The sequence below is a fragment of the Cyclopterus lumpus genome, chromosome 1 (genome assembly GCF_009769545.1).
Source record: "Cyclopterus lumpus isolate fCycLum1 chromosome 1, fCycLum1.pri, whole genome shotgun sequence".
Classification (NCBI taxonomy): domain Eukaryota; kingdom Metazoa; phylum Chordata; class Actinopteri; order Perciformes; family Cyclopteridae; genus Cyclopterus; species Cyclopterus lumpus.
Window position 1 is genome coordinate 8746963 of NC_046966.1, and position 9912 is coordinate 8756874.

The 9912-nt window shown below is 41.7% G+C and overlaps 1 protein-coding gene across 2 annotated transcripts in view; it reads left to right on the plus strand.

The window, feature by feature from the left end:
* Window positions 1-9425, plus strand: part of tmod1 (tropomodulin 1) — a 23926-nt gene extending 14501 nt beyond the window's left edge. The window contains exons 6-12 of one of the 2 annotated variants that reach the window (XM_034538734.1): window positions 988-1077; window positions 2530-2660; window positions 3195-3302; window positions 3524-3667; window positions 4390-4534; window positions 5234-5333; window positions 7244-9370. In XM_034538734.1, coding sequence (XP_034394625.1) covers window positions 988-1077; window positions 2530-2660; window positions 3195-3302; window positions 3524-3667; window positions 4390-4534; window positions 5234-5333; window positions 7244-7298 — 773 coding nt within the window. In that variant the 3' untranslated portion in view covers window positions 7299-9370. Of the gene's footprint in view, window positions 1-987; window positions 1078-2529; window positions 2661-3194; window positions 3303-3523; window positions 3668-4389; window positions 4535-5233; window positions 5334-7239 lie in introns of both variants that reach the window. The other variant, XM_034538744.1, reaches the window with a different exon arrangement.
* The last annotated feature ends 487 nt before the right edge of the window (window positions 9426-9912 follow it).

Sequence of the window (9912 nt, forward strand, 5' to 3'; positions counted from 1 at the left end):
CCGTTTTCTCTAGCAATCCTTACATCTTCCCTCCACCCTTCCCCTCCATCCCTCCACCTCCTCCATCCCTGCTGGATATCTCTGTTCCCTAGCTGAACATCATCCGGGGTATCTGTAGACTGCACACACATTTGTCTTTGCATGCAGCGGTTCTGGCCCTCTTGTCATGTTGATGTTGTCAGCTTGTGTTAAGCAGACATTTAGCAAAACCCATGCATCTTGACTCCGTGACACAGACGCTCGGATGTCTGCGCTGTACATGCATTACACATCCTGGATTCAGTGTAATGTATGGCGACTGCCATTACTGTGGCAAAGACTTTGCTGCATGTACACACTTTTAACATATTTGCTGTAAAGGCGACTGACATTTTGAAGCGTGATCAAGATGGATTTTAGCAGCGGAAAGGTTTTTTTCTTTATCTCACTTGTGGTAAGTTGAGAGATCATACATTCAGAGACGGTGCAGAAATATTTTCAGAGCACAACGAGTCCCTGGAGCTTCTGAAGGTAACCGGCCCCAATTATTGAACAAGCAGCTTGGTAGCTTGTGTTCCCTCACTGTTTAGGTCTTTCTGTTCTCTCCTGTTTCTGACAAACAGACCAGTTGATCGTTATCTCTAAATCCTTTATTTTATCTCGCGGCCTCAGAGTAGCTGCCCGTCCCAATTTCTTTTCTTCATAATCACCGTTGCCACAGTGGCCAAAACAAAAGCATTACATGTTACTTCAACTTTTCAGAATACAGCTGCTTGACCGTTGAAAATGACAGTAAGTTGCTTGTGATGCTGCAAGTGACGATGTGCTGTCTGTATTGGCATGGTGGTCAACTATACGGTTGTAACTAGATAATCATTAAATCTATAGACTCTCCTTTTCAGCATTACTCTTTCTCTCTCTTTCTCCTCTCTATTGTTCTTCCTCTGACTCTCTGTTCTAGCCCTTTTGTTCTTTGCATCCTCATTCAGTCTTCTTACTGTCTTCCAGCCATCCTGGGTATGCACACCCTGATGAGTAACCAGCAGTACTACGAAGCCCTGGCCAGCAGCACCATAGTCAACAAGCAAGGCCTCAACAGTACGTAAAACACACACACACACACACACACACACACATGTACACGTGTACTAAAACTCATGTCACTTATATTTGTTGAACTCCACCAGTTGCCTGAGCCGTCTTCGCTTGGTTGGATCACAGATGCATTTGCTGCAGGGCTTTTCAAGTAACAAGTAAAAGTACCTTAAAACAACGCAGCTCACTCAACTAGTTTGTAGAAAAGGAATCACCTCATCCAAGTAAAATGTTGAAGCCAGTTGACTTGGACTGGAATCAAGTGGAATGATCTCACGTTGGCAGAATGTTGGTTTATTTTACCAAAGATGATCGGCACAATCTTTTTGTTGCACTCATGCACAAATATAGTCCCACTAAGTACTGAGCAATTCAATAGATACAGTTAAGTGTTTACATACGTTGTCCTATAGCTCCTTCAGGGGATAACTGATGATTCATCTCTCTACCCTCCGTCATGCACTAAGAGTAGAATTACTTAGAAACGCACGTGTTAATGAACCATTGTTTATCTTGCGTGGAGGCTCTTCCTATAGATTCTCCTCCAGCTCCAAACAGTGGTCTAGCATTTCGCTTCCAAATATGACCGGCTCTCATGACAGAGAGATGGCTATAAACTTCTGTTCTGTTTTCAGTGCCAATACACAGGGCTTAAAAAAAATGTTTGGTCTTTTTTTGTTATCGTTTAAGTGATTGTTTCAGGTTATGATAATAGAGATCTATGTTTTAAAAGCAAACGGTGAAAAAAGAAGTGGACCATTCTAGACGTATAATCCCTCCAGCGTGTCCTGAGGCCTCTTACCAGTTGGACAACCCCCGGAAAACCTCTCGAGGGAGGCGTCCAGGATCAGATGTTGAACCGCCTCACTTCGATGCGAAAGAGCTCCAGATATCTGAGCTACGCACTAAATCTCTATGGCTGAACCCAGCCACCCTATCTCCTTCTCTGATCACGACAATAGGTGAATGTTGGAACGTAGATGAACGCGTAAATTAGGATCTTTGCCTTCTGGCTCAGCACCTTGTTCACCACGACAAACTGCAGTCAGTTCAAGGCCCTGCTGAGGACGACATGCTCGCCGATGTCCTGGTGACTGGTCTCAGACGCCAGTTGTGGAGGTCCTGGGGCGGCTTGGTTATATAAAGGTTGAATGTACTGACGCATTCTCAGAAACGACACTGGAGGCAGCTTTTAATTTACAAAGGAACATTCATTCAGTTCATGGGTGGTGTGTGATACAACTGCACAATTTAGTGAGGCCTTTTATTGTGACCAGCCCAAGGTACGCCTGTGTAATAATATTGATGTTTAATCAGCTTCTTGATATGCCTCCCCTGTCAGGCAGATGGATTAATTTGGGAAAGGTAAAGTGCTCACTAAGATAATAAATAAATAAGCTGTTTGTGTCCAAAGTGTTGGATCTTTTACTTCAGTGTTCTGTCATTGTGTTGTAGGTGTGATCCAGTGCACCCAGTACAAACCAGTCCCTGATGAGAAGCCCAACTCCACTGACGTAGAAGATACCCTGTTGAGAATGAAGAGGAACGACCCCGACCTGGTGGAGGTCAACCTCAACAACATCAAGGTAAGAGAGTTTGTGTGTGTGTGTGTGTGTGTGTGTCTGTGAGGATATGAGTTCAATGCTGCTGTATTTTTAAACAAACAAACAGGGTCTGACTTTAATTTATTTTGGATTCAGACTACCTGCTTGTTGTAAATCTATGAAACAGCCGTCTGTCCCTGATGCTATTTTTGTAGCACTTACCACTGAAAGAACCCAACTTTGTCTCTCAAATGATTCAATTACAAAAACCAACAAACAAACCAACCTTGGAGCATACAATTTAGATTTCACATTTTAGCTTTGCAGATTAAATTCAAAAGGTTGTTTAAATTAAATCTAAATTCCTTTCAGAGCATAAAATGAAATGCATTTGACAGCATAAACTGAATTTCTAGCACATTTTATTTCATGAAACACATTTTAAGGCATTCCATGCACCAAATTAAGTAATGTTTCTGTAACATGAAAACATTGGGAATATATATAATACTGTAAATAATCAATGAAAAGTAAAGCATTTACTGAGCTGTAATGTTAATGTTTTTCTGTACCTAGAACATCCCTGTCAAGACTCTGAAGGCGTACGCTGAGGCTCTGATGAAGAACACTGTGGTGGAGAGGTTCAGTATTGTAGGAACCAGGAGCAACGACCCTGTTGCATTTGTAAGTCACAACTGTTAGAAAATACTCCACAGAATCCATGTTACCTGCTTAATTGCTCCATCTATCTGACATCAAGTTATGGTATCATTCTGTTAACACTTTTCTCTCTTCAAACCTTTATCAAGGTTTATTTGAGTAAACAATCTTTTTCCTTTTACATTTATTTTTTATTTTTTAAACAACTGTAAGTGAGTAAGATACAGTTGTGTGTGTTTCCCCAGGCCCTGGCAGAGATGTTGAAGGTGAACACGACGCTGAAGAGCCTGAACGTCGAGTCCAACTTCATTACAGGGACAGGAATCCTGTACCTCATAGCGTCACTGCAGTACAACACCATACTACAGGAGCTCAAGATAGACAATCAGGTACCTACACACGCACAGAAATACACACACACACACACACACACACACAAACCCACCTGCATCATCGTTCACAAGACAAGTAAAAGTGGCCCAAATCACAAACGACCAGCACTAGCTGCTCAAAGATTGATCTCATCCTCAACATATGACAGATTGTCATCCGACCTCCAAAGCAAATCCTTTTTTTTTTTTGTCATTTCAACGTGCATGTGTGTGACGTTATTGGTTGCATGCAAAGAAGATATGCGTTCACACTGATGTCAGATATCAGTCCCTTTCAACATGGACAGTGTAGGGAGAAAGAAGGGGGCGTTGAATCCTGTAATGTGAACAAAGCTCTGTGAGTCAGTGTGTGTGGCTGTCTGTGTCAGGTGGTGTACACAGACCATCTTTGCCACTTCAGTCTAATGCTCCATGATTGCATTGCCATGTGTCATACTCCATAGTTGTACATCTGTTGACTCACAGCTCGCTCACTAGTTGAACTCGTTGAATGATCCTGGTAAAGCATGTTACCCCTGCCTCTTCATTCTCTGTTGTCATGGAGATCCGTAGTGCCACAGTTTGGGGAGAGGATGGGAGTCATTTTGTCTTTTCGTCTCACGTTTCCATATCGCGACCACAAATCCCCTTCTTCGACCCGCTTTTAAATCATCACCATACAACTCGTTGTGTGTCTCCTCCTCCATTTCTCTCTCTCTCTCTCTCTCTTCAAACTGCAGAGCCAGCCGCTCGGCAACAAGGTAGAGATGGAGATAGCCAGCATGCTGGAGAAAAACACCACGCTGCTGAAGTTTGGATATCATTTCACCCAGCAGGGCCCGCGCCTCCGAGGCTCCAACGCCATGATGAACAACAACGACCTGGGTGGGTTACAGACATTTTATGTTTGCTCTGAGCAACTGCTTTTGGAAAGTTACAAAAGTTGATGAAGTGGACTTGGTCCAGTGGTGGTGTTCATGTAACGTGAACCGTGTTTCAGTGGTATTGCATTTGGCAGTGTTGGTTGTTACGTGCGTCAGTGCTGACAATTTATCTTCACTATATCTCCTTGGGTTCCACTTTAATCAGACTCTAATAGAAGAATTGGAGTGATATCATCAGCCGTTAGCTCAGTTGTGTGGCCAGAGAGCCCCAGCCAATCATAACAGACTTCCTAAGTTATGACATCAGCACTAAGAAAAGAGTCTGTGCATGAGAGAGAGAACATGAAACTGGTGGTTCTAGCCTGCATGCACAATTTTTGTACGGTAATTATTTGACTTGCTGTCTTTGTACTAAAGAGTGGATTTAACTCCCCTCCGACAGTCTCAACAAATACTTTTAAGCGACCACAAAATAAGCACTTGTTAAGTTTGTGTGTGAATGCTCTTGAACGTAACCTAGCAACCTGTTATAGGTTTAGAGTGAGAATACGATGAAGCGGTCTTCACCTCCACTGAAGGTTAAAACAGAATGGAGGTGAAGTTCAGAATCATGATGGTGTTATCCTCTGCTCTTGTGTCACAAACCACTTGAAGTTAAGTCTCTGTCATAACCTTTTTCATTCCCCTTGCCATCTCGAAGCTCGGGTTGTCAGGTCGGAGTCGGACGGCTCCTTCACCCTCACTCTGTCTGTTCCTGAGCTGGAAAGGGCCTTCGGGAAAAAGTTCAAGTCCAAGACTAAGTAAAAAAAAAAAAAAAAAAGAGAACGCACAGCCTTGCCTTTCTTCTGCCAACATCACCTGGCTCTTTTCCAGACCTCTGGAATCCTCTACCGCCACCTGTCATCTCCTCTGAGAGTTTCTGTTGCTTCTCCACAGCACCTATTCCAGTACTTTCCGTCTCCTCAGCTTCTAATCTGCTCTGATCTGCAGAGACCACTGACAGTAGCTCCCACATGTAGCTGCTGTTGGCTCTGCGCTCCCCACCGCAGTCAGAATATATTTCATGTTGGATCAATGTCTTCATTTCTCAAAAGAAGTATAGGAACGTCAGCTCGACAAGGCAGCAGCAATACTGACATCTGAAAGGGCCAGAAGCAGGGAAATAACACTAGGATTTCTAAACATATGAATATATTCTGCTCTACAGAAGTAAAATATAAAATATTAAGTTATTGCAAGGTTAGAATAACTGGTACTTTTGAAATACAGGAGAATAAACGGCTGATCATTTAAAATGAAAATACAACATGCAGGTGAGTGGGGCTTGAACTCTGTTTCTGTCACACGAGTCATTGACCCCCGAGCCGACAGGACAGCAGCTTCCACCTCTTTGCTTGCTATCGTAGTTTTGGGGAGTTTCATCTTCTTTTGGCTGCAGAAACTTTCATGGTCTTCATCTGCTGTTTTGGCATCACTTTCAAATCAGTGCTATGATCTATTCTTTGGCCACTTAATGTATGTTTCTCTTTGGCCTTTTTACTGATTTGATCATTCTCTTATCCTGACGTGCCGTTCCTGCTCGACCGCTGTCCTCTCTTCTACTCTTTAAAACGCTGCTCGTATCCAGAGCTTGATTGTTAAACCTGGCAAAGTAGGCAGCTGATCTGGTTCCCCGGAGTCTTCAGGTTCCCTGTGTGGTGATTTGATGGTGATCATTTGTTACATTGCAGATTTGTTTGTTCATATCTTACGCACCACTAAAAGCACAGTATAAACTGAAAGGAAAGTGGCCTAAGAGTGCAAGTGAGATTTTTACACCCCAAACGGGTGTTGATGACGCATACGTGAAAGAAGTTGTATGAAGCTTTTAGTGGCACCGAAGAGAGTCGAGAGGAATTTGATGAATCACCTCAAGTGATATCTCTTGCAACAAATCAGCTGGTTCAGACGGTGGAAAAGAATGTGAGGTTCTCTGTGAGGAGAGAAGTGAGTTCAACACACCTCTTTCCAGACCATTGGTCTCCACTAGCACAACACTCTCTGACCGAACTATCGACGATTGAGTTGCATTGTGGGTAATGTAGCCACCAGGTTTTGATGGGAAGGAAATATGCTTGGAATGAAAAAGCTGCTTCATTGATTCTAGGAGTGCAAATTATAAATCAGAGTACTCTCTAAGGACACAACTACACATAGTTTGAACTTAGTTTTGGCCCTTTTTGTTTCAGTATATAGTGTCACATGGTGCATTTTGCTAAATGTAATCGTGATCAGTGATGTTAATTATGATCAAACGTCCCCGGACTATAGAGGGTCAATACAGCCCTTATCTTATCAATGTCTTCCTTTCGTCTGCTGTTTCTCTTCCTCCTCCAAGAGCTCCTGCTAAAGCCACTCGAAGACAAAGAGCTGTGATTTTAATCTTTCTGTCCTGCTTTTTGAACCCTGTTACCGTCTTTCAGTTGCATCTCTTTGCGTGACATGAGTAAAGCAAAGACATGCAGGTCAACTTTGCTCTGCTTTAGCTTTTGTTGTTGTTGTTGTTGTTGATGTTGATGATTATGATGATGATGAACCACTGTCTGCTTCTAATGTTTCTCTTTCTCTGGGTTTCCCTTCCTTCCTCCTTTCCCCTCATCCTCATACCACCATTTTTCTTCATCTGTCTCTTCTGTGTCGCTCCATCTCCTCTATCTCCAACTCCAGTAAGAAAGAGAAGGCTTGAGGGAGGTCCCATCTTCCCTAAGTCTCGGACGAATATGTAGAGACCAGGGCTGCCCTCGTTCCCCTTCGACCCCTCCCATCTTTCCAAACCCCGTCCTCTCCAGCCTCCTACCCAGAAGACCACGGCCATCACTTCAGGTTCAATTGTCTCTGAACTCTTTCTACTTTCCGGACTCTTTTTTTTTTTTTTTTTTTTTTAAGATATTAAAGGATCCAATGGTATTTATCAGCAGTGCCTTTCTGAGCATTCAGTGCAAAAGACAAGATTGTGAGCTTATTTCTGTGCTCTGAAGTTTAAATGTTTGACTTGGGTTTGAGGCGTGGGCATTGGCTGTAGCTCCTTGTATGAACTAACCAGGCAAGCCTTTGCCATTGTGAATCCATTAATATCTCCTCGAGAGTCTAGAGTCCTTAATAAAGGGGGCTGGAGGTCTGGTTTGAATGAGGGGCCACTGAAAGGTGACGGGACACTTTTAGAAATCCCTGTTTCTATTGATGTGTTGAATGAGTTCTAATTATTATTATTATGCTGTAAATGAGTTGTGCTGTCATTACTGCTGTTCCCAAAAGCTTCTACTGATGCTTCAAGGTACATAAAAAGGTATTTTCTTCCAATTATTCACTAAAGCCAACGTCCCATTTAAGTTTAATAGACCGAAAGAAAACTCTTTTGAACCTCTGATGTTGCAGCCTTTTGTCTAATTCGGTCTAAACTGTATTTTTGTGACTCACAGTCCTCAAATACTAAGCTATACAGATTGTTCAGTAATTGACTTTTAGATTTATAAACCTGGCTACTGTGAGAATTGTCGCTATATACAGATTATATTTATTTGTGACAGACCTGGGAAAGAGTCAGAAGCCACTCAAACACTTAATTTCATGGATTGATTGTGCTGGACAGCGTGATAACTTGTGTAAAAATGTTTCTGTAAATGAAAATGTACACTCTAATTACACTTTACATTGTTATCCAGCATTTGTGTTAGCGGTCCCTGCAGAGCCTTCCTGCTAGCTGGGAATGGCAACTGCCAACTTTTATTTACGGACATTAGCTATTCTATGAACCCACTGTATCATATCCTACCAACACCGTGTTGTTTTATAGAATTCCAACTGTTAGATTTCACCCAAAAGTATTTGAATGGACTTCTGTCACACTTTCACCAGGTCTGGTTTGTTGATTGTTTGTGGTTATTTTATATTTACTGTAGCTAAAATGTGTGGTTTGATACAAAATGGTTGGTACTGTTGACTTTCTGTTTGTTACAGGTTTCACATTAACGCCTCAGTCCAGTTTTGGATCATTTCAGTGGACACAGATTTACAAACACAGGAAACCTCTAATGTCATTACAGCTGTCAAATTACACAAATCCATCCATTGTATTTAAAAAAGATAACTCCAGTTTTAAAATGCTTGTTAGCTGTAACGGGTCTTAAATCAACTCCGGACATCTGAAATATAATGTTACGCTCTGATACTGGATGGATCCTTTAAGAGTTCACGATGGAAATGCTCTTCTTATTTAGGGCAAAACATGCGTGTGAATGCATGTTTATGTCCTTGTTACCAACTACACAAATACGTGCTGGTGAGGATCTACTCGACTGCGTATTTTGCAGCACTTAATTCAAATTAACAGTACAATGAGCTGCTCATGTAACCAGAAACTAGAGCTAATATTTTGCTGTCTGAAAATAAAACTGCACCAGTAACAATTGCCTTGAAATGGTCTGCAGGCTTGTTATGTTTTAATGGCTCAAAATGAAATGGGAATTTATTTTTCTGCTTCAAGAAACTACAAGTTGCAGACTGGAAGGTGGATTTCACCTGACTGTATCATCCATGTTTCCTTGATGTCAACAACTGTACCTGATACTGACAGCATGCTGGAGGGTTGGAGAGACCTTTTAATGTTATTTAATATCACTGCGTTGTTGCTCTCTCGTCAGTGCTGTGGGTGTTGTTCAACAAATGGTAATTATGGATGTAAAACAATAAGTAACTGAATGCCTAGGGGCAAAAGAGGCCACTCAAAGTCTTTGTGTCCAGTTTTCTTCTGTCTTGTGTTTTCTGGTATTTTAGCGTTTGACTCTTTTGTTAGCTAGTTCACCTTTTTGGGTTGAATTTTTGCAAATAAATGAATAAATAAAGATTTAAATATGTCTCTGTACTCCCATATTTAGACAACAGTGTAACCCTGTGGCAATATGGAGGAACTGCACTAAGTCAACATTTATTTTTACAATTAACACTTGAAATGATAAAAGTGCTTGCAAATGACAATACAACTAGTAAACCATACTTTGGTGGTTCATATTTACATAGGAATTCATTTAAATTATTATTTTTTCACAAGATTAACCAGATTACTTGACAATGGAAGATAAGAATACATAAAAAACAAAATGTGTGGTTTGAAATATAAAGAATAAAGATTGATCTTGTGAGTGAGTCATCCTGGCACCATGTGGTCCCGGAGACACCTTCTATACAGAAGCAGCTTTCAGTCTGCCAGTTGTTTCTATTTCTGTCTGTCGGCGGATAACGTCTCAACCTTGCACAATATGACACTTTATAGGTGTGTAGTTGAGATCAAAATGCAGGCCTGTGTGATCCCATCTCTAGTTCACTTCTGTTCTGAAGCCAACC